Source organism: Thermomyces dupontii, assembly GCF_041956625.1.
Source record: "Thermomyces dupontii strain NRRL 2155 unplaced genomic scaffold VTN31scaffold_4, whole genome shotgun sequence".
Lineage (NCBI taxonomy): Eukaryota > Fungi > Ascomycota > Eurotiomycetes > Eurotiales > Trichocomaceae > Thermomyces > Thermomyces dupontii.
This window is the reverse complement of record NW_027192310.1, coordinates 349,116-372,270: the sequence shown is the minus strand read 5'-3', so window position 1 is coordinate 372,270 and position 23,155 is coordinate 349,116. Positions and strand designations below refer to the sequence as shown.

General features: G+C 51.9%; 9 protein-coding genes and 1 non-coding gene across 10 annotated transcripts; 3 read left to right on the top strand and 7 right to left on the bottom strand.

Annotated features, from left to right (window-relative positions):
* Positions 1 to 536: 536 nt before the first annotated feature.
* VTN31DRAFT_4628 (uncharacterized protein) lies at positions 537 to 2,959 on the bottom strand (the record flags this gene model as incomplete). The annotated part of the gene is made up of 6 exons (XM_069405037.1): positions 537 to 1,149; positions 1,210 to 2,263; positions 2,321 to 2,554; positions 2,609 to 2,711; positions 2,775 to 2,790; positions 2,856 to 2,959. 6 exons carry the CDS (start codon positions 2,957 to 2,959, stop codon positions 537 to 539), a joined length of 2,124 nt encoding a protein of 707 aa, XP_069260141.1.
* An 800-nt stretch (positions 2,960 to 3,759) lies between these two features.
* VTN31DRAFT_4627 (uncharacterized protein) lies at positions 3,760 to 4,717 on the bottom strand (the record flags this gene model as incomplete). Its single annotated transcript, XM_069405036.1, has 2 exons — positions 3,760 to 4,206; positions 4,259 to 4,717. The coding sequence occupies 2 exons, from the start codon at positions 4,715 to 4,717 to the stop codon at positions 3,760 to 3,762; spliced, it is 906 nt and encodes a 301-aa protein (XP_069260140.1).
* Positions 4,718 to 4,969: 252 nt separating this feature from the next.
* VTN31DRAFT_4626 (uncharacterized protein) lies at positions 4,970 to 7,204 on the top strand (the record flags this gene model as incomplete). The annotated part of the gene is made up of 5 exons (XM_069405035.1): positions 4,970 to 4,979; positions 5,038 to 5,077; positions 5,136 to 5,416; positions 5,471 to 6,906; positions 6,962 to 7,204. 5 exons carry the CDS (start codon positions 4,970 to 4,972, stop codon positions 7,202 to 7,204), a joined length of 2,010 nt encoding a protein of 669 aa, XP_069260139.1.
* A 4,030-nt stretch (positions 7,205 to 11,234) lies between these two features.
* VTN31DRAFT_4625 (uncharacterized protein) lies at positions 11,235 to 12,252 on the top strand (the record flags this gene model as incomplete). The annotated part of the gene is made up of 3 exons (XM_069405034.1): positions 11,235 to 11,620; positions 11,702 to 11,861; positions 11,929 to 12,252. The coding sequence occupies 3 exons, from the start codon at positions 11,235 to 11,237 to the stop codon at positions 12,250 to 12,252; spliced, it is 870 nt and encodes a 289-aa protein (XP_069260138.1).
* Positions 12,253 to 13,518: 1,266 nt separating this feature from the next.
* On the bottom strand, positions 13,519 to 15,142 carry VTN31DRAFT_4624 (uncharacterized protein; the record flags this gene model as incomplete). The annotated part of the gene is made up of 3 exons (XM_069405033.1): positions 13,519 to 13,548; positions 13,598 to 13,750; positions 13,811 to 15,142. The coding sequence occupies 3 exons, from the start codon at positions 15,140 to 15,142 to the stop codon at positions 13,519 to 13,521; spliced, it is 1,515 nt and encodes a 504-aa protein (XP_069260137.1).
* Positions 15,143 to 16,838: 1,696 nt separating this feature from the next.
* Positions 16,839 to 17,256, bottom strand: VTN31DRAFT_4623 (uncharacterized protein; the record flags this gene model as incomplete). Its single annotated transcript, XM_069405032.1, has 2 exons — positions 16,839 to 17,072; positions 17,143 to 17,256. The coding sequence occupies 2 exons, from the start codon at positions 17,254 to 17,256 to the stop codon at positions 16,839 to 16,841; spliced, it is 348 nt and encodes a 115-aa protein (XP_069260136.1).
* A 429-nt stretch (positions 17,257 to 17,685) lies between these two features.
* Positions 17,686 to 18,240, bottom strand: VTN31DRAFT_4622 (uncharacterized protein; the record flags this gene model as incomplete). Its single annotated transcript, XM_069405031.1, has 2 exons — positions 17,686 to 18,026; positions 18,081 to 18,240. The coding sequence occupies 2 exons, from the start codon at positions 18,238 to 18,240 to the stop codon at positions 17,686 to 17,688; spliced, it is 501 nt and encodes a 166-aa protein (XP_069260135.1).
* A 511-nt stretch (positions 18,241 to 18,751) lies between these two features.
* Positions 18,752 to 19,971, top strand: VTN31DRAFT_4621 (uncharacterized protein; the record flags this gene model as incomplete). The annotated part of the gene is made up of 3 exons (XM_069405030.1): positions 18,752 to 18,906; positions 18,960 to 19,028; positions 19,101 to 19,971. The coding sequence occupies 3 exons, from the start codon at positions 18,752 to 18,754 to the stop codon at positions 19,969 to 19,971; spliced, it is 1,095 nt and encodes a 364-aa protein (XP_069260134.1).
* Positions 19,972 to 20,518: 547 nt separating this feature from the next.
* On the bottom strand, positions 20,519 to 21,646 carry VTN31DRAFT_4620 (uncharacterized protein; the record flags this gene model as incomplete). The annotated part of the gene is made up of 3 exons (XM_069405029.1): positions 20,519 to 21,056; positions 21,126 to 21,465; positions 21,586 to 21,646. 3 exons carry the CDS (start codon positions 21,644 to 21,646, stop codon positions 20,519 to 20,521), a joined length of 939 nt encoding a protein of 312 aa, XP_069260133.1.
* Positions 21,647 to 22,208: 562 nt separating this feature from the next.
* VTN31DRAFT_t51 lies at positions 22,209 to 22,282 on the bottom strand. The gene has a single exon. It is a non-coding gene; the product is annotated as a tRNA-Val (tRNA).
* Positions 22,283 to 23,155: the final 873 nt, after the last annotated feature.

Below are 23,155 nucleotides of genomic sequence, written 5' to 3'. Positions count from 1 at the left end.
ATATACAATGGCGCGGAAACAGCCGAAGTGTACGGAGTATATATCCATATTGGGTACTGACTACTGCAGTACCTATCGTGCTGTGTAAGATCTCCCTAACGTTGTTGACAATTGAGTTTACAGTCAAGCAAGACACCAAGGTGAGAGAACATATCGCGATGCTACACCAATAACCTATTGCTATAAAAAAAAAAAACAACATATTGGCTTAAAACATCACTCCAACTCGTCGAATTCTCCATCCATGCAATCATCAAAGCTATTAACCAATAAGAGTCATAATACTACCCAACAGACATCCAATTCAAAAAGCAAGAACACCAGCTCAGACAGCAAGAAGCAATAATCAGTCACCCGGAACGCACCAAAGAGCAGCCAACACCCACAGAGAGAGAGAGAGAGAAAGACGTACACCTTGCTTGCTATCTCTGAATCATTTTACACAAGAAGCAAAGAGCAGGCTGTAGCGAGTCCGCAGGAGGTTTACCACAGATCAGCCTAGCTCGCTGCACCGCCGGGGCGGTCTCAATCACCTGCTATGAGGGAGGTCCCGATATCAGAGTCGGCGCGATCCGCCTCTTCTTCGTTGGCTGCTGTTGTTGCTGTTCTTGTTCTTGTTGCTGGGATTCATTGCCCTCTTGTTGCTTGTTGTTGTCCCGAGTTTTTTCTTCTCCCTTGGTATCCTCTTTTTCGGATTCGCTGGCCATCCCACCGAGGTCTCGCTTGCCAAGGACGCTGCTGACGGAGCTGGCCGTGCTATGAGACACGCCGGCCTGCAGCGGCGTCTCAGGTGGCGTTGTCAGAGGCAGTGTCTGCGGCTGAGCGGAGTTGGTCGCCGTCACGAGCGGGACGGATCCCATAATGGGTGTCGGATTATTGACCACTTCGGTGTCGTTACTGCTGGATCGAGACCCGACGCTCTGCCTAGCCGGCGTCGCGGTTGGTCCTTTGACTACGGCAGGGGTTGCGGGTTGCGCAGGTGTCGGCTTGGGCGAGGCTTGCGCTGGCTGCGCGTCTGACCCAGGCACGTGTCCCTGCGGTGCAGTTGCAGATGGAACATACGGCTGGCCCAGTTCCCCTGGAGAAAACGCCAAGGTCGAGCAAAAGCCGTCCGAGGAACTCATGATGAGGGTCAGGCCATCCGTAGACCTATCGTATCATCAGCGAGTGGGTTTTTTTTTCTTTCTCTTAAAGACATTGGTTACTCACCATGTCAAGTCAGTAAAAGTGGCAAAATGCAGATTGCTCACGACGCACAACGGCGTTTGTTGCTGTGTATCATACACAAACACCGCATCCTGGGTCGCGACAGCATAAACTATCCGGTAAGGCAGGGCAAAAGCCGGAGTAGGGGCAGCTTCCGCCTCCACTTTCGATGACGGCTGCGGCTTGGACGCATCACTCGGTGTTGGAGGATGGCTCGTCACGTTTGTGGGGGTATTGACCACAGGTTCCGGTAATGAGTGGAAAGAATCTCCTCCAGTTGTGTCCAGAGTAATATGACTGGTCGGACGGGTCCCTGACCGCAAAGTATAATAAACAGGCGAGCATCTAACGGCAACAGATGGCTTCTTGTGACCGGGGAGATGAGCGATGGGCGGCTTGCCGAAGCCCGCGCGGGTATATATGTAAACGGTGTTGACGACTTCGTCGATCGTCTTGGAGGAGTCAGTGGGAGAGACATGGGTCGATTTATACTGTCCCGCAGGAGTAAAGAGCAGACTGCCATCAGGCGCAAAAGTGAGACGACGGAAAAAGGATGTAAAGGTCTCGTTTGCATAGAGATTGGCATTTCTGGCACCCAACCCGCCAGTAAGACTCGGAGATGACACCTCCATCGGCTTCACAGCTGGCAACGGCAACGACGGGGCCGGCGACGCCGAGCGGCGAATGGACGGAGATGACCCAAATGACGAGCGTCTACTATGGGTCACAGGAGGAGGATCCATGGGTAGATTCATTGTCCTGGGTGTGCCCGGCGTGGATGGGGCCGGTGAAACAATGTGAGCGGAGGAACCGCTGGGCCCCGGCTGAGACCGTGCCGGATCAGGTGCAGGGCTGCTCGACGGTATCCGTCGAGCCGGGAGATCCATCTTCGAAATCTTTTGATGGGTAGTCAGCGAGAATTGGCCGTCTTTGGTCTTGAGGCTGTAGATGTGGACACTTCGATCAGACGATTGAGTTGCAACGAACTCATTCAGCGGGTCCCAGGCAACGCCTTGAACATAATGGGAATGCTCCGCGATTTGCCGGACCATTTGTCCTGAAAAGAGAGATTTAGAATGATGCAAACAGTGAATCCTAATTGAGGAGCGCGAACCTGTCTGTGCATTGTAGATCCGAGCAATGTTATCCATACTCCCAGTAATGATAAAGACGCCATCGGGAGACCACGCCAAGTCATATATTTCTGCTCCTGAAGAGCGACACATGTGCTTGACGCGCCATGTCTCCTTGTCGTCCGCATGTTCCTCGCCAAGTCCTGTGGTCTGAAGCTCCGAGGGCACCCATAGCAGGACATTCCCATCGTCACCGGCCGATGCCAACATTTCGCCTGCATTGATCAGTTCTTGTTCCTTCGCTATCCAGGAATGACTGTAGGGTGTACCTTTGGGGGAGAAGCGGACCACATTGACGGCCTGTGTGTGCTTGACCAGAGTGCTCAGGTAGGTCACCTTGCGCTCGTCACCGGTTCCTTCAACTCTCCAGAGCTAGCGATGATCAGAGCGTGAACGGGACATCACCGAACGGGATTAGGGAACGGGGAATCGTACTCGGACATTGTTATCACTACCAGATCCAGTGCGTTAGCACAAGCTCCAGAAGCTGCAGCATGAGGGCTATCGCCAACGTACTTGCCAGCCGTTGCTAGTCGACCCTTGCCATGAGGATCAAAGTGCACTGAGTAAATGGGGGCATTGTCATTGTGCCAGGCGATGAGCAGTGGAGTCGCTTTCATTCCGACAGCGTTGGAGGACGGCGCTTTGCGAAGCGCCAAGCCACGGTATCAATGCAAGCCGAAATGTTCTCGTAGATGGACGATATTCAGAAAACCGCCAGTTTGAACGGGGCACTCGCGTTCAATGGAGCGTAGACTGACCCTGGCAGACTCGAGGCGCGCAGGGAGACAGGGCTTAGTCATCAACAAAGGTGATTCACGAGCTGACGTCGATGAGCCACAAGATCAAAGAGGACAAGCCGCATGGGCCTTGAATGGGTGTCAATGTGAATCAAGGCGCAAGGCTGAGAGCTGCAGAAGCTAATCCTGCCGGTGTACTCGTACCGTGCTGTGTGCAGAGAAGTAGAAGCTTTCGAGTGGACATGGTATTCGCGGAGAGGCGCGTTAGTCAAACGAATCACGAGACGCGTATTTTCAAACAGCCCAACCCTAATTTGCTGCCTTTGACGGAAGGAATTGGCGTAATTTACGGATGTCTTACGGTATGATAAGGTTCTGGGTTGCAAATGTGATCTGTCACATGCATGAGGCGTATGTATCAAGTAGGCTACCTCACTTTAGTCGTCCATGACAGAAGAAGAAGCACACCCAGGGCTAGAACCAGCCATGAAAATCTCGGTGAGCTGCCATTGAGCAACTGCAACCTTGATTCATGGAATCATCATGATAAATCGAGGTATAAATGCCATTGATAACTTACACAATCCAAACGCCTCTTCGCCAATCCGCTGTTCATAATCCCGAGTCAATCATGTAAAGGGAACTAATGTATTTACTCGTAAAGAGCATCACACCCAGAGCTATGATAACCACTTCCCAACTGTCTCCCCAAACCAACTCGTGAGCCGCTGCCGAGTCTTTGTCCGCGCCTCTTCGTGCGCTTTGATATACGGAGCTGCGATGTCGGCATATACCTTCTGCTGTTCCATATCCGCCTTGATGGAACGAATCTCCAACTCCCGTTCGTGGGGTGTCATCTCCTCGAGAGGTTTGGATGGAGTGTACCCTTCTGGAAGTTGCTCTCCGCCCGGAATGCCCGTTTTGTCCGTCGCTGGGATCGGTTTGGCATCCGGATTGAAGAGAGAGGTCAAAGGCGGTGGCTCGACACTGTCCTTCTTGGCCTGTTCGACTCGTTCCTCGTAATCCAGCATCTGGTGGTAAAGCTTGTCGGCGTGCATTTGGATCCGCTCTTCTCGCTCCTCATCCCATTCGAACGCTGCAGCGTATCCAAGTGCTTGGAGGAATTTCTGTAAACATCAGCATGCATCCACGCGGCAAGGACTGTCCAGAATATCTTACCGCCTGCGTCGTGTAGCAACGGGAGAATTTCCGGTTCTCCTCGGCACATGTCGTTGCTCGAGACTTGGCCACCGACCACCAATCGCCCTTGGAGAAGCACTTGGTCAAGGCTTCATGCTCCAACGCGCAGTTTTCTAGGGCGGCCTGATGGACTGCATCCTTCCGCTGCTTGACTTTCTGAATCACCATCTCCGACTGCTGTTGCGAAAAGTCTTCCGTTTCGGTGAGCGGTTTATAGTGCTTCCAAAGATGCGCATATCGACCGTCAGGGAAAAGCGACTCTGCAGGCACCGACTTCCGCGCCTGGGACTCTGAACCGGTCGTCGATGATTGTGAGGATCCAACGGCATCTGTCGGGGTATATCGAGTGGGAGATTCTTTCTCCAGGTATTCTCGCAGCTCAGGGTCTAGTTGCTTTGTAGGGTCTTTCTGACCCGAGTTGCCCCAGAACCAGCCCATTGTATGGAATGCTGTTGAGCAATGAATCCAGTCAAAACGATCCCGTAAACAAGATAAAAATCACAATGTTAGGTATTCTCGCGACTCGAGCTCATCACAAGCGGAGCACACCAAGTTCCATATTCGTACTCCGTACACTAAACCCTTTTAGGAATAGTCATGCACTCCGCGATAGACTCGGCCCGGTTGGGTTGCCGTCAGCATTTCGCGTCGTGCGCGTCGAGCTCCTCCTTGGAGCGTCTCCAATACACCATGGCTTCCAGTGAGTATATCTGCCAGCGAAACCACAAATTTTGGTCGCAAGCTAATTCACTATGTAGCTCGGGAGGAGCGCCTGCAAATGCGCCAGCGTGGCGCTGGGTAAGACAAGACGGTTCCCCGCGCAGGTAGGGCCTTCGTCGCTGACCACTTGTTCAAGCACGCACAAGGTCAAAAACGTCGATTTCGGATTCTCCTTTGGTTTGCCGATTGAGCCTGCCCAGCACGAGTTACCCCGTTCCGAGTCGCAACCTGAACCAACGCCGGGTGCAGTTCAGCAAACACAAGAGTCAGTAGACACGCCAGACGTGTCGCAAACAGACCAAAGAGCCACGTCAAGAAGCCCACGGTCACGGAATCGCTTCCCTGAGCGGCCGTCTACCTTTGATATTCCAGTTGATGATCGCGAAGAACTCCCGAGGCGGAAGCGGAGAAGAATCAGTTCGTGAACACACTTCTTTACGAAGTAACTGCGCCTGGCTGATATATGACTAGGTACTACTAAGGCAATCGAGAGTAGCCCTCCAGTAATGCACGATGAGCCTGAGAATCTACCGAGTGCACTGCTCGCGACTCGCAGTCCACCCTCACAACCGGAAGTTTCCATGCAAAGGGATGGGGTTCCCGGCGTAGATGGAAGACATGCTGCAGCGGAGCAATTGGGCCACGGAGTTACTCCTCCTCGAATAGTTTCTGGTCTTTCAGGCGCCCCAGTGGCTGGCGGCGATGGGAAAGCGACAAATGAAACGGCTGTAGGCAGTGCTGCCAGGGAAACTGAGACGACACCGAAGCTGCGCCAACAACCGCCGCCAACATCGCCACGAAATAGGCAACTTACCGGAGAGCATGAGCCGGAACCGACAAGCTCACCGACGCGGCATTCATCGAATGAGTCGCCTACGCAAGGGCCTGATTTTGGAAACGGCCAGGCGCAAACTGGAAATCAGATACACCAGAAGACTCAAATACAATCAAGTGACATCGTTTACAGAGACACTGGGCAAGACCAGCAAACGGACACCGTCCCAAGTCGAGAACCCGATCCTGGTATACGTCGTTCGGATAGGAACGAAAGCATCAGCAGAGAGGCCGAAGAACCCAATCCAGTTATGTCCAGGAAAAACAGGAGAAAACAGAGGCAAAAGGCATCTCGAAGAACGGAAGATTCGCGAGCGGATCGCCTTCAGACACCGCCTACAAGAGAGTCGGAGCAGGAGGATGATTCTGCAGAGGAGGATCAGACGCCAGAACCTGAGCAAGACGAGGAGACATCCCAGGTTGAGCGCGGGACAGCCACAGCCACCGAGGTTCCCAAACGACGGGGGAGACCACCCGGAGCGAAAAACAGAGGCAAGGTCCGAGCGAATCGTCAGCGTGAGGCCCATGTCGACGATGGGAGCGAAGTGCGCGATAGTGAAGAGCCCCGGCAGCGCGGGCATACTGTTGCTGTCACTGTACATCGTCTTACGAATACGAGGGCGCTCGCGCCGGACGATTCCGATGTGCCATCAGATTCGGATGATGAGTCGTCCGACGAATTGGCAGCGGAAAGGAGGAATGCCAAGTTCCCAAGTCGCAACGGGGTGAATCCGGCGGATGTCCTCAATCAAATCTGCCGAGAAACTCTGGAGAAAACTGTAACTGCCCTGAACAACGGCATCGCCAACGAAGCCAACCAGCAGCGACGGGCGGAATGGATTCGCAAGCGCAAAGCGGTCGAAGCCTACGGGGTTGAACTGAGCAATCGCCTACTGGAACTTAGCGAGCTGCTGGACAGCAACTTCGCGCTGGGCGTGAAGCTTAAGAAGGCAAAAAGGGAAGTGGGCGAGCTGCGCAATCGGCTGCTGGAGATTCGGAAGCAGCGACAGGAGATTGGAGTGCGAATGGATGCAGTACGGCGCAAGCATCAGGAGGAGGAAAGCGCGAAAATGGTAACAGTTATCTTCTTACCCAGCACACCGGGTTTCGATACTGACTCGTGATCAGTCGCGCAACGCAATCAACAACGCCTTGCACAATCTCGAGCTGGCTCTCGACCGCAATCAGGTGCGCAACACCGATGAAGAAGGCGACGACCAGGGCAACCCAATGGCGGGCCTCGAGTTCCTCGTGCGCAGCGTGTCCGAGACGGTCAGCTCGGCAAGCCCCGGCGCTCAAGGCGGACTGTTAAATCAGGTCAAGGCCTTCAACAAGCAGCTGGAGAAGACTCTGAAGGAGCTAGAGCGATAGTATCTGCTGAACGATTTGCAATCTGCAATGTACATAACAGGTGTGTCTTGTATAGACATGGATCCGAGACGAGTTGAATGAACCCAATGGATATGCATGAACGCCTCGTTCAGAATGAGGACTTCCGAGTCGATCACAGTTATTTTAGCCATAGCACAAGTCCATTGGTATGTATCATGGCTGACATTCTGCCCGGCCATCGGACCACATGGTGCAGTGTTAGTATCCAGATGGCGGACCCAAACTTCCTCCAGGTAGCCTACCCGAGCAGGCAGGGTAAACAAGGAATTTAGCAGCAGAGACGGGTTGTTCAACAGCGGCACACTTGAAGCTGGCCATGCAGGACTACTCTACCACTATGAGCTGCTCAGTACCTACCTACCAAAGGTACCTTATGAACTCGTCTATTACTATGAATTGGCCGCTCTGTTGGGGGGACCAGCCATCATGACGCATTACCGAACAGTCCCTCGCTTGGCTCAAGGTCGCCAAAGGGGCAAAGTCAACTCTTCTCTGGGTTCAGGAGAAACCACGAAACGTTCCAAGTCTTGGTGACCGTTGACTAACTTTAGTACATGGTACATACCTACATAATTGGGGACGCACAGACTCTTGTGCGTGTTGTCTCGTTGAAACTTGGATCCATCGCAATCTCCAGTTCTCCATCTTCTTGACTTCTTCCCTGGAAGGTGGAAGCGACGTGGCCATCGCAAACAGAACCCATTGGGCCAACAACCCCGGATTCCTTGACAAAAGACCTCTTTAGCGTGAAGAACGCGTCGCAGCCTGGCAGGCTCATCTTTCGGGCATCTGATGCGGGGGTGTCGAAATCAATCGTTCAACGACGATCATTTTTGTGTCCGGAGTAGGTACATACATACACTATGTATCCTGTTAGGATGGACGTTGATATTCGAGCAGTTTCGCCAGCTTCGACCTCGATTACAGTAGTGACCTATCAGCCCATTGTTCATTCATTCCTTGGCGACCACATGGTCCCTCATGCTGACCAGTGAGCCTCAAGCGCTAAGAGCTTAAGCGAATTCTTGGCTCCAAAAAGGCTTTCGGTATGTTGCAGCAGACCCTGATGATCCGTGTTTTGTGGAGACGGAGCTACAGTATGTATGTACGGAGTACATACGGATATTATTTCGGTTGAGCGGAGCTTGTTGGGAAAAGCACTCGAAGCAGCAACTTTTGTCTCGTCCGAACTTTTAGAGTTTGACTGAGACGGAGGGATTTAAACTTTGCTCGCTTTCCAGAAATTCCATGCAAACTCAATAGCTAACCTTAAACCTTGGTTGACTTTTTTTTTTTTTTCGGCGGTCTGCTGACCAACCGACAACTGGCCTAGTCTTTGGGAACCACGACGCGCAGGTCATCGTGCGACTGTTCAACCCAACAGACAAATTGACTGGAAAACTGCATCTCACAGTGTTCAGATCCGCATTCATAGCTCTGCGATCTAAGTTATTCGTCCAAATGTCCCTGTCCCTGCAGACTGAGCAGGTTGCAGCTGTCACTCGGAGAATTAGCAAGCCACGTGACTCAGAGTAAGGCCTCGGCACTTTCCAACATGATCTGCTGGGTCAGGGTGACAAGACTTGGACAAGACTTTTTCTGGTTCTGACCGTTTGTGGCGGTTTCTAATGCACGTGATTCCGTACATCCGAGCAGTGGGCACCGGACCCCGGGTGTCCGAGTCATGTTTGATGCAGAATTTATTTTTTTTTTTTTTTTGGTTGGAGTCGGTCCGAGTACAGTATTCTCCTCTTCCTGCAAGGAAGCTGGGAGAAACAGTCGAAGGGAGCTGCGCGGCTGAGTAAGGATTGCGCCCTCCTTCAGAATGGACTCGATGGAGCTTCAAAATTCCCTTGGCCGAACTACCGCGCTTAGAATTATCCTGGCCAACTTGAAACACCAGGATCGGGCGCCAGCAATCTACGCGGAGACACTACAATCAACTTGAAGATTGAGGAGACGAGTTTGCGGTTATCAAGCTGAATCAGGGGCATTGAAGTAGTACTCTGTAGAAAGAATAAGTATGTAATTTAGAACATGTCCAGCAGGAGAGCTCCTGGAGCTGTCCCAAAAGGTGAGTTGTTGATGCACGTACGGAGTACTTACTCCGTAACTCCTTACAAATCAATATTTGACAGTCTGTCCAATTTATCCGGGACGTGCCTGCAAGTTTAGCCGGGCTTGCTGTGAAGAGTATCTCTCTGACAGAAGGATTTTGAGAATCGACCGACGGAGAGCAGAGTACGGAATCGACACCTGAACACGGTGCTCCTCTCTGCTGCGACATCCGTATCCCCGGCCACAAGACCATGGCTTTCTGTCCTGCTGGGGACTCTTGAAACTCTTGGGACAAGGCCATGATTCGTCTGCCCAGCCAGTGGCAATGGGCAAATGGCGAAGGCACCAACTGGCTTTATGGCTTTAGGAGTTACTTATTACCCATTCCAGTAAGCATATGGAGAAAAGCTAGTCAAAACAGGTGTAAGTAAGTTACTAAGTTAATAACTAACTTAGTTGACCATGGTCCGAATCAACAAGATTTCCCCGGTCCCCACAGCCCTGCGGCTTCGTTGCTTATGTCGGCTTAGTCGTACAGAGTATCTATTAATCACTTATGTCATGTACTATGCCAGGGTACAGGGTCCTCCGTGTTGGCGACGTCATCGGCCTATCACAAACCCTGTTGGTATGAACTGCCCACCCTTGAGGGCGGAGGTTTGTGTTCGCGTTCGACCTGGGCTCTCTCTCCCCCGTTCGAACCGGACCTCATTTTCTCCGACCGCTGAATGAGTGTCTTGTCTTGATTAGGACAAGAGAGAAATGGTGAGATCGAGTTCTCTGTAAGGGTTGCCAGATGGGCATGTTGCTAGAGCCTTTTGTGGTCTAGTTTTTGAGTCTGTATGTTCAGAATTGGACCCTTCCTTTTTTTTTTCGGCTCGGTTCTGTAGACCTCCGTAAACGCAGGCCGAACAAGGGCAACATGCCCACTCGGGTGCCCGCTCTGTGTGTTTCTTGAATCTTAGATACATACTGTATACATCCTGAAGTACCCCAGACCAACCCCGAACGGCCGAGCCCAATCTCAACAAATCAGGGTCCCCAGCCTCGTCCTCCCCGGTCGTGCACACCACCTAACAACAGAAAAACCCCAAAGCGCTTTGCTGTTCGTGGAAAGAAAAAACATGCTGGGGACAAACCCAGCCAGCCTGTTCGAAACGATGGAAATGGGGGTTGGTCTTCCGTTTGTCCTTGACCAATCGTGGCCATCAGTCATCCACCGCGCATGGTCCAGACGACCCAGCGGAGCCTCCCAGGTCCTGGACCGATCTGAAGACATTGAATACCCCCGGTCATGACTGGAGAAGCCTCCTGTAAAATTCGGTTTGGCGTACTCCGTAAAGCCCCGGTTATCTTCTATTCGTACAAGTTCTCGCCTATAGGTACTGGAGCTAAACGGAGCTATGGACGGCGGAGAAATTGTCGATGATGTGGTAATGCAAGTACATCCACCACTGGATGGATCCATGCCGTGTTCCCGCGATACACTGCCGTGACTCCGTGTGTGAATGATTGGTGGCATTGTCACAGATGATGGGACCACATCCCCGGTCGTCCGGGGTAGCTGAGGACCTGTAGCGAGTATAATAGCATCTCACCGAACCCCGTTGGTGTTTCTGCTGTAGGATCTGCCTCAATTGCCGTCGTTCTGCCCATTTCTTCAGTTCTCGGACAGTCTGTGACAGTTGGTAAGATCTCCCGGTTTTCTTCTCCTTTCCCCTGATCCCTGTGTACAGAAAAAGAGCCGGGGCCAGATCGAACTCGAACAGGATTCTCTTCTGGTCGAGGCTTGTTTTGCCACTGGCGTGCTTTTTCTCCTTTTTTTTTTTCCGTCAACAGTCCTAGTATTCTTGTCTACCCAATCTCGTCCTACTCCTTTTGATCATTCCCATATCGTTGACAGTAGCTAATCGACGCTTCAGCCAAAGTTCACCCGCACGCCATTCACACAATGTCGGCGACCGACACCAATTCGAACAACCTCAAGCCAGAGGCCACCGAGAACGCCAACGGTTCTCGCTTCCAGCCCCAAATGACGCGGGAGGAGGAAGAGGTGGCGCGGGCGGCGGCTCGCTTTGGGTACGGTCCTCTGGCCCAGGTCAACACCGCCGAGCGGCCCCTGCCGGCCTTCGGTGGTGAATTCCAGCCGGGTCTCTACCCGCCCGTGGAGAAGCGCAAGTTCGCCAACCCGGCTCCGCTGGGTCTGAGCGCTTTCGCGCTGACCACGTTCGTGCTGGGATGCATCAACATGGAGGCTCGGGACATTACGGTCCCCAATATTGTCATTGGTCTGGCGTTCGGTTATGGTGGTCTGGTGCAATTGCTGGCGGGCATGTGGTATGTATTATTACCTCTTCTATTATTGCTGCTGAGATATGGTGGAAATTTTTCTTGGAGCCAGGCTAACTGGGTGATTAGGGAAATGGCCGTTGGTAACACTTTTGGTGCCACGGCCCTGTCGTCTTATGGTGGATTCTGGATTGCATTTGCCATCGTGCTCACTCCTGGCGGCTTCCAAATTGCAGAATCGTATGAATCTTCCAAGATGTTCAACGATGCCCTGGGCTTGTTCTTGTTTGTATGTTTTTTTTTTTTTTCCTTGGCAACACACGTCAGTGTCAGCGAAACTGACAAGACTCTTGTAGGGCTGGTTCATTTTCACCACCATCCTCCTGCTCTGCACGCTCCGCTCCACGGTGGCGTTCTTCCTGCTCTTCCTCACCCTGGACATTGCGTTCTTGCTGCTGGCCATCGGACACGTGATCCAGGACAACGGCAAGCCCAAAACCAGCATCATCAAGGCCGGCGGCCTCTTTGCTCTGCTCGCCGCCTTCCTGGCCTGGTACAACGCCCTGGCCGGTATTGCCGACAGCAGCAACAGCTTTTTCATCATCCCCGTGGCGCACTTCCCTTGGTCGGAGAAGGGCCGTCAGCAGCGTCGGGTCAAGACGGATCGGGAAACCGCATAGATTGATTTACAATCCATTACTACTAACCTACATCATAGTACTTTCTTAATCCCCCTTGAAACACGGAAGGGAAAATGTTGATCCTCCAAACAACGAGGCCAATCTGGACAGCGGAGGCTTGCTTTGTCGCGGTTTCTTTGCCAAGATACCCTTTGCAATGGATGTACTAGAGTTTTTTTAGTGCACTTCCCCTGATTTTTTATGACCTTGTTCATGATCCTACCTCTCTATGGTCATTGACTCATTTGTCGCCTAGATCCCGGTTCAGGATCTTGCAAACGATCAATGTCCCTTTTCTTCAGTTTTGTTGCTAGGTTTAAATTTTTAATGGTCCTTAGCACGTGAAGTTAGGTATATTCAAGCAAAGTCAACGGTTGAATCAACATTCCAAAGCATCTTCTTGATGATGAAGGATGTTTTTGCAATTCTTCATTTCTCAGTTTAGGGTTTGGGCTAAGTTTGACAGCCCTTAAACCTTAGGAGATCGAGCCTACTTGGCCGCGGCCTAACATTTTGACTTTTCAAGACTTAAGTTGCTCCCTTGGTACAACCAGTTCGATCATCTTGTGAAATAAACTATGAGAGTGAATTTACCCTATCGTCTGCCTCGGCATGGCAATGGCTCAACAAACGTACCTAGATAGGTACACGGACATGCCAGAAAACAATGTGATTGATTGATCATACTGCAGTTCGTGATTCTCTAACTAGTACATAGCCATACATACCATACTAAGAATGGTTTTACCCAATTCATGAATGCTCTCGTACAGGACCCTCATCGAAAGGTCTGATAGATAGGAAATGCCCATCAGTCCATGCACGAACAAGCCCATCATACCGCCAGAAAAAACCTCTAATCCATCAGGGAAGGCATAGCATATCACGTCACGTTGCTGTCTTCGATTTTTCATCGAGGACAATATGCCAAGAAAAAGAGGCGTTTCAGCCAACTGCAGCCGATGGCGGCATAGGACTAAAAATTGGGGAGGATACCTCCCGGTGATGTGTTGACTATCGAGCAAAACTGCCCGGGCTGGGTGTCCGACTTGCGTCCAGCTGTTCTGGAGTCTCGGTGAGACGGCTCAGTGATTCATTTTGCTCAAGGTCGTCGATATGCCCCGACGTTGGTGATGATCGCGGATGCGGAAGTTGGCATACCAGCTCGAACTCCCTTGCATCCAAGGCAGACCCTGTCGGTCCCATTGCAGGACCAAGATAATTCGCCGTTGGAGAGTCTCCCCATCCATTCTCGCATTCACTCGCTCAATAGCTTTGCGCAGATACAACAGCGGGCTGTACTCATTAGTACTATGTGACGCAACCATCTCGGGGCTGTACTTACAGGACTGTTCAGAATGTTGTTTCGCTTATTGCGACCCTTCTTGATGTGGTTCTTCAAAGCAGCCGAATCCAATGGCTTCAGTAACTCGAAACTGCACAGCAGTTCCGCCGAAACAGACATGATCGCTCCCCAATTATCGAATTCCCCGCAATACTAGAAAGCTCGAGTCAGCACTGCCGCCATTCCGTCAAACCTCGAGATCCGTTGACTCACATTCGGCGCCGAAAATACCGTAACCAGGATCCGGTCCTGGAAAAACTCATACCCGTCTTCCACCACCATGTGTGCTCGACACACCAAGTCAAAATCATGTTTCTGCAAAAAGTCCATGATGACCTTTTTGCCAAAACAATAGCTGACGCCGCGTTCGTTCGGTTCCCAATTCTCCTCCATATCCGCCGGGTCGCTCCACAACAAGTCATTCAGCAGCCCATAATCCGGGACATCCGTTGGCCGAGCAATGCCTCGAATGTCATCCATGTGAGACAAGTTGGGCGAGAGTCCACCGTGCACGCAGAAGATCTTCCCCGCCACGATCGACGCGATGGGGAGACAATTGAATGTATCAACAAAGGTTTTCCAAATCTTGATGTTGCACCGTCGCTTGCACTCATCATAAAATCCATAGACTCGCGTGACATTGGCACATTCATGATTACCACGCAGCAAGAAGAAATTCTCTGGATACTTCAGCTTATAGCACAGCAGGAGCAGGATCGTTTCCAAACTCTGCTTCCCACGGTCGACGTAGTCACCCAAAAACAGGTAGTTGGCAGCGGGCGGAAAGCCGCACATTTCGAACAGCCTGATCAAGTCTGTGTATTGACCGTGGACATCTCCCACAATCTTGACCGGGGCGGACAGTTCCAACAACGCAGGCTGAGACAGGAACAGCTCACGGGCCGCATTGCAAATGGCAACAATCTCTGCATTCTTCAAGCAGACAGACTTGGTGACTTTGGTCGAGTATCCCGCGTCAAGCAGGCGGGAGATCATATCATCCAAGTCAATCGACTTGAGAGCACCGATGCTCATTCCGGGCGACCCATTTGCGTCGCTTGAGCCGGATGTGATGAAGTCGAGCAGAACAGGGTTCATCTGCGTGTCATTGCGAAGTAGAATCGATTCTCCCGGCCCCTGCGAGGTGGCGGTTGGAGGCCCCGAGGGCGGCGCCTCAGAGACGAGGTCTACTTCGCCGGCCTGCTTGGCCTCGTCCACATTCTTGTGACCGCGATTGAGAGACGTGGACTGCGAGGGTGATGGTGGCGGCTCCGGCGTCCCGCCCCGAGAATTTGCGTCATCGGGGGCCGATCGATTGCTGGTTGCAGATTTGACAGAAGCTGCATCGGACTTGTCGTCGTTGATCGCAGAAGTGGACCCACGAGGGCTATCGTTATTCTTGTCGCTTCCCCGCCCACCGGGGATTTTGGACCGGATGGAACCCCTCAGTGACTTGATTGACTCTTTGGTGTCGGAGCGAGAGAATGACGGGTAAGACTGTAGAGTGTCGCCGGAACCCCCGCCTTTGGACTGGGACTGACCCATCACGGATGTTCCAGTCGACACAATGTGGTTTTCAGGGCGAACAAGGTGACTGTAGAGGCCTCAATCCAGAGGGAATCTCGGGTGGCGAATATCAAGCAGAGAAGAGATGGGTGGCGAAAATTTTCCCAAACGACAACTCCAGAGGTTTCAACATGCGATGACGATCTCTTCAAATCGCCGAAACGAGCACAATCGTTCTAGGTGTGGGCGAAAAGCGGAAAGGTCAAGGAATGAGCCGAAGACAACCTGGAATACCCGAAGCATCAGTGTTAGTTCAAGGAACATGCATCCAGACGAAGCTTAAGGAGAGTGAACAAAGCTTTTACCCCCCCGTGCCGAAGCAATGGTCCCCTCTCATCGCAATGCTTCCCCATGGCCGACCGTGTTGGGGCGCCACCTTGCCAGGCGTTCAAGGACAACCCCGGCGACTTTCGTCTGACCGAGCAGCCATGACATAAACCCCGATCGCCTGGCATGGCCGAGCTTATGGACAGCAAGCGAACCGAGTGGGAAACGGGACAGGCCAAGCGAATGGCACATGCAGGATGTTTGGCGGTGGGGACCAGCCGGGGTGAAGAATGCGTCATGGAAGGACAGCGGAGTAGCACAAACCTCAAAACAAGCACTTCTTAGCACCGCGAATTGTCCGACCGAAAATGCTCGTCGATAATCGATAAGGGGGGAGAATAGCGCAAAAGTTCAGAGTTGAACGGCGCAGGCAGATCGATGGGGTGAAGAATAACCAGCCGTTGGAGAAATTTCGGTTTTAATCCATTTAAAAAGTCCTGTAGCAGGTTAGGTGAGTATGTACCAGCTTATCACCGACGCGATCACCGTTCCGGGTGGCTTGGAAGCTGTGGGGAGAGGCGAATCACTAAGGGGATCCCGTGACCTTCCGCTGTGGTTTTGTGGCTTTGCGTCTCCGCGAAGTCCGAATCTCCGCCGTCTCGCTTATCTAAGCCCGAGCCCGATGCAAACGTCATCGCCGAGGCCGAAACCCGCACAGAGGGCACTCAATCAGCTTTATATATAAGGAGGAGCACGGCACGAGTAGATCGTTGCCGCGAGGTGGTCGGTCTCTACGGGCGGCCTATCAGAGGCCACACCTCCAGGCTGAGGAGTGTGAATTTACTAACTAGTAGGCCTACCTAACCACGACGGATCCCGAAACAACTCGTGCTGATCGTTTCTTATGTTCCGATCAGACTGCTTGACGTACTCAACTCATGCTCTCATTGACTCTGTGTTGTTGAACCAAGTACAGTACAGAATGCGGAGTTGTACTCTACGCTTCTCCTTCTGCTCCACTGCGCAAACTCCGTCCATGTGATATGCGAATGCTGCGTGTTCCAGACCGCCGCATGAGGACGATCACGCCAGCAGAGGGAATACATCACGTAGCTCTGGCTCCAGGAAGAAAATGGCATCGATCATTGGCAGAGACAACCCCGTCAGAGAAGTACATGTACATCATGAAAATCTAAAAGTGGTCGGTGCTTTTGCCACGAGTCCGTCTCGCTTGGAGAGCTCGCTCGACCCCACGTGGATTCTGGCTTGGCTTCGGGGAAGAAGAAGCTGGTCGTTGATCGTGTGTCGTCATGTCGAAAACGGGAATCGAGAGAAGGGAGAAACAAGAACATAGTAGAATCGAATCAAGAAGCTTGCAAAATCCCTCCATGTCGGTCATACCTAGCCCTCAGATGATGAGACCCCCAGCTCCCGCCGGGCTCGAGCGCACCTCGTAAGGATTCTCTTCCAGCTCGATCTTCGTGATATGTTCGCCCGGCACAACGACGAGCCCGACCAGGCGACTCGTCATATCCAGCTTGATGTCCCGGCTCTGATTCGTCGACGACTGCATCGCGGCGCGGACCGCTGATTCGCTCGGATAGCGGTACTCTTGGGTGTTGGCAAGGATAACATTGCGATCCTGCAGATGCGAGGTCGCGAGGTGGTCAGCGACTCGGAAAACTTACGAGAGAGCTGGGCGGGAAGCGAACCATGTCGGTGCATTTGAAGATGCCGACAAACATGCGCATGTCTGTCGTATGGATCCGTAGGGTGCGCCCGAGCAGCGACTGGAGATAACGCACTTCCTCCCGAGAGGTGTCCATGGCGACTACGGGCGCAGGAAGTGGCGAGGAATGAGATCGAGAAGATTTACCTACCTCGGTACCGACCTAGGTGTACCGTTCTGATAATGTTCAAGAGCTTTATCCAAACCTCGATAGCCGATAAGGCCACCCCGCACACCCCGGTCTCCTGCATTTGTGCGTTTCTCGGATTCGTGTGGATTTTACTCCTGCCCAAGTGGTTTTGTGAATGCTATTGGAAATCAGCTTCTTGATAGACGCTTCGGAAAACCGAACCATTCCATTTCCAACAGAAGCTGATAGGTTATTTACACAAGATTCAATGTCAAACCCAGCACCCAAACGCCTGTCGCTAAGCATGCAAAAGATCGAGAATCAATATATAGCAGCCGATCATATCGCAACGTGATCGTTACATCCACCCACATCCATGCAGGTTGTCCCCTCCGATCACGAAGAGTCTAGATCCATCATATCGTCCATCGGCACATCCCAGTCGCTTGGACTTGCAGAGCCGCTACTGGGGTCGCTCCTGCTGCTGTCGGAGCCTATCGATGAAGGCGGATCAAAGCTGGATAACATCGACTGGCAGAGAGTGGATTCCGCTGAATGTTTCGCGTCTCTCTCTGATGTTGGCGCTTTTACGGGACGAAAATACTTGTACAGCGATTGCTGGCGAGGGTCCATAGGCTCCTCCAGCTCCGATGGCGATGATGTCGGCGACTCTGGTTCCTCCTCCGCAGGCATTTGCGGTCGCTTCTGTGCCGCAAACAACATTCTCAATGTATTTTCTATATCCCCTGTCAGATATTGTTTGGGACAGCCTGGGCTCTAGACCGGCTTACCATAGATGGTCTGTTCATTCGGCCTATCATCCCGAAATCTTTTCCGTGTCCGACTATTCAGATGCCGTGGCACATCGTTAATACGCGCTTGGGGATCGGTATACGTTCCCATGCCCATGGAGACAGCTGAAGGGAAGGAAGCCTTCCGTTTGAGAGACATGGTGTCTTCGCAATGATGATGGAATGGCGTCCTCGTACGAGTACACCGTTTCGTGCAACAGAATCCTTTGGGCAAGAACAGGCAGTTGAAACCGATCACTCCGAAACCTTGCTTGCAATGGTCGCGCGTTCTGAGTTGTGAAGTCCAAGCATCATAGTCGTGGATGGCCCGGAACGCGTGATTGGAATGAGCAACTGTGTACTTCCGTACCGTGTCGCCGCTAGACCTGATTGAGTTAAAGTACCTTTGCATGCAAAAGTTCTGCGAATCATGTTCAAATGCCAATTTGAACTTTGAATTTTTTGGACACTGACTATCTATGGCCTATGCGCAATCTAGGTTTGGCCTAGTACGGAGTACCCCGCGAGACATGTGAATTGAGAGCGGGGAGCTCCCTCCGAAACAGCCGCTTACTCTAACTGAACGGCCTTGACCCTCTTCTGATAATTGTCTGATATTTCTTTCCTCGTGTGCTGACTCGGTCCTCCTCCCTAGCTCCTTGACACTGAAAATGACTGTCAGAAGGCCGTTTCATGCTGGTTCGTGGTATGAGGATGATCGAGAGGTTCTCACGGCCCAGCTGGACGGATGGCTGGCAGCTGTTCCTAATGAGATTGAAGGCCTCGGCCCTCTGCCGGTTCCTGGTGCAAGGATAATCATTGGACCGTAGGTCAGAACCTGGCGATGTCGACGTTTGTGATGCCAAACTGACTGACCAGACATGCCGGATACGCCTACTCTGGACCATGTGCCGCATGGGCATACAAGGCATTGGACTTGTCCAAAGCGTTAGTTTTTTTCGGACTCTGAGGATCAAAAATAGAATTTGTCCCGCTGACTGAGACTTTGTGGTGATGCAGTGCCCGAATCTTCCTTCTCGGCCCGTCCCACCACCATCCCCTTGCCACGATCGCCCTGCCGAGAGTGACGGCGTATAGCACCCCGCTATCGGATGAGCCTTTGCCCCTCGATACTGAGGTGATCAACAAGCTGCGGGCATCGTCTCCGAGCTTTGAATCCATGAGTCGTGACATTGACGAGCGAGAGCACAGCATGGAACTCCATCTGCCCTATATCCATCGCCGTTTACAGCTTCAATTTCCCGATCGGCGCACATCGGAGTATCCGCCTCTAGTGCCGATCATGGTGGGTAGCACCAGCGCCAGTACCGAACGAACTGTCGGGACGTTGTTGGCGCCGTACCTCAACGACGCGTCTAATGTATTTATCATCAGTTCCGACTTCTGCCATTGGGGCCGCCGCTTTGCCTACACGTATTACGTGCCCCATGCTCCAGTGCAGAACCCACCTCTTCCATTGTCGTATCAGGACCTCCCCCAGCCGCCGACAACTGTCGATGCCGCGAAAGATGCGACCGATGCAGTGTCGGATCACCGGTGCCAACAGTCGATGGGACGGAAGACCACTCTGCAGGCGAAGATTTACGACAGCATTTCCGCAGTGGATATCGCTACCATGAAAGCGATCACTACCGGTGCGACGGAGCAGTTCTTGAACATTCTAAGATTGACAGGCAACACAGTTTGTGGCCGTCACCCGATCGGGGTTATCATGGCTGCAATGGAGGAAGCCGCGAAAGCCCGGACCGGTGACACGGACCATGAAAAGCAGATTGGTCCGTTCCGATTCCTGCGGTATGAGAGAAGCTCAGATCCGGTGGATGTAGCAGACAGCTCGGTGAGCTATGTATCTGCAGTTGCCGTAGCCTGATGCTGTGTTTCAGATAGAGAATGCTATTCTTCTTTCTATTTCTTGAGGCTGTTATCCATGATATCAAGATGTTGGTGCTGTAGCATTATGAATATATTGGGCTTGTACGCTCCTTGAGGGTTGTTTCAATTGGAAGCGCCTGCCTTAGCTGTAGAAACCAGGGAAGCAAAATGAATGCTTCAATGTGATCTCAACAACAGAACAACTGCCATATAGTATCGGCTGACTTTTCAACTATAACGCCCCGTTTCACAGCCCCGAACTTGTCTGATTGCCGCAATCGTAGGTGACTACCTACATGTTACGATTTCCCGTAGTTTCAACAACAACAAAAGTCTGGGCGCTTACATAGAGAAAAAAAAAAGCCGTCACGTTTCATAGAGAAACCGATCCATGGACCACTGTTTCTAGAAATCTTCCCTTCCATGACGTATCTGATGTTGTTGTTTTGAGTACAGTTCCAAACGACCAAGTTTACCTCCGAGTAATGCTAGGCGGCTTGAGAATGTCGTCGAAAGCCCGACTTTCCAACCAGGTTTAACTTCACTCAACCATCTTTGCGACTAGCAGTGTTCACCTGAGGAAGACAGACGGCCGCCAATCGGGAGGGACACTCGGCTGGCAGCACATCGCAGTCCAGACCTTCTCGCTGCATCATCTCGGTGAGCCGGTTGATCTCGTTGTAATAATACGGCTGGGGTGGGAGATGGATCTTCCAGCGCGCTCCGGATTTGGGGGGATGGTTCAGGCTTAGGCCGCGGAGCGGCTCAAGGAAGACGGGGATCTTCTCGATGGGTTCACTGAACCAATTCGCCGTGAGGTGGAGAGTGAATTCTTCCAGACCTTTCATCCGCCGTAGAGCGTGGCAGGTATCGATCCACTGCTGACGACCGGCCGAGACGTACACGGACTTCACCGAATCTTTGCTGGGGAGCCAGTGGCCCGGGAACGCCCACTTGAGGTCAACGGACCGGATGGCGTTCCATTGGTCGATGGGTATTGTTGGGTGGAGGTATGTCAGGGTCCAAGTATTGCTGAACTCGAAAACGTTTGACGAATACAGCAAGTAGATCGACTCTTTGTATCTGAGTGAAAGTGTGAGATATCATGACACATAACACTTCAGAATTTCTGATCTTGGGTGCCGAGCTCACATCTGCTTGCAGGTCAAGGGTAACGACAGCAAATTCTGCGTGAGCCACTGATCGCTATCCTTGACAGGTTGATGCAGGCCGCCTCGGCATACTTCGCATGGATCTTGGCAGACGATATACCCGAGGCGTCTGTGAGTACGTTGGATTATGTGTAACCGCTGACCTCCCAGCACAAATTTCCATATTAGAAGTCTAATCTCTGGTGCCAGCTTGGTCAACAACGCGCAATCTGTCTGACTCCAGGCATTTGCCCCGTTAACATCGGCCTCTTTGGGCGCAGATTCCTTGGCGAGTGCATGCCGAACTCTCATATATCGGGGTAGGGAGGAAGGTTTATTGCCTATTTTTTTTCCGGAAGTTAGTACAGATTCTGATAGTGTTATCCAGCAAGAATGGGAACTGGCGGTCAAGGTGTTGAGACGCCTCCGTAACACCGCTGCAAAGAGGTTCCTGGACATACTTTGATACCGTTGAGCAATAACATCCTCCCAACTATGCACGCCATTTCTCAATCTTGCCATCTCCGAAACGGTGTTTTGACACAGCGACGAGGCGTACAAGGAATGCAGCCCAAGCTCACAATCTCCGTTGGGAATCGGAGCACGAAGTGCAGTTTCAATGCTTGACACGCGCCGACGCGCTCATGAAATCGAAGGGCGCTTTCATCTCTTCTCGAACGCTCAATGTCGTTCGAGAAAGTAAATCGAGGCTGTGAAGAGGGCGAGCAAGAACGATCCAAGGCCTGCGTTATTTATCGCTCGACTGGCCGGCGACATCTGCCAATCCCAGCACGGAGCCTTGTCTCATCGTGCCCACGCCAACCGACAGTTCGATTTGGACATCAAGACAGCGGTGAGGATTAAAGATTTCTTCACCGAAATGAAGTGATTGTTTAACGGAAGATGAAAGATAGAGGTCAGGGTAACCACTGCCTGTCCTCCGCTGGTAAACTATGACCCTATCAGTTCCTATCAAGCCGGTGCGATCTGGAGCTTACATGTATCATACCCGTATCAACGCATTCGGTTGGAGATTGGCCTAAAGTTTAACTCCGTACAGTGGGTTTCGGAAAAAAAGAAAGAATGACCGGTGCCGGGCTCGATCCGGCGACCTCCTCGGTGTTAACGAGGCGCGATAACCAACTACGCCAACCAGCCATTGTTGTAGGGTAATGTCCGTTTCTGATATATGAGAAAACCCGCTCCCCTTAACTGAATAAGTGGCTAGAAAATCACGTGGCCACAGTGTGCCACTTTGTGGGGCACAAATGATGAGCTTAGTCCCGAACTGGTGACGCGCGGCTGTCGCGCGCATGCCCTGAAACGAACCGACCTTGCCGTTTCGGGCAAAGATTAGTAGGAGTAGTCATCAGCGCGGTCAAGAAGATTTCGGTTGCAACAGAGGGAGAGCAATAGTTGAGCAGCAGCTCCCTACAGACAAATGAAGCAGGTCTTGATTCGTTGAAGTGCACATGAAGCTTAAACTGAGAAAGGAGCAGAGCATCATATCTGGAACGAAGACCCCTGGGGAAGCCATGGTTTTTACTGGCTCAGTACTATGCTAAGTACTTGAAAGACCGTCTGTGTCTGTGGAGGAACTCTTTGCGTTTGTTTCTCTGAATAGGAGCTCGCGTGTCCATCATGCTGGCAAGGTCGTATTAGAGGGCTGGAGGGGCGTTCTACTTATTCAGTGTGAAAGATTCTAGAAGTGACAACGGACAAAACCTATCATAGGGATTGAAAGGACAAAAAAAAAGGAGTACTGGAATGGGTCGTTCCTCTGAGTCGACCGTCACGGTTATACCCTCTGCCTCCAGTCATGTGGAAGAGGGCATACTAGAGAGGGCTTGCAGGAATGAAAAAGAAATGGACGAATAACTAGTAATGTACTGCTTAGAATCATTTTAGATGGGTGACTTCCCACACTCTCATTAGATGTTTCTAACCACAGAGCCACGGGCATTTGCAGTACAATTTGGGGCTCCTCCATTGCTGTTAACGTGGACGGCTCGGACCTTGAGAGCAAGAGGC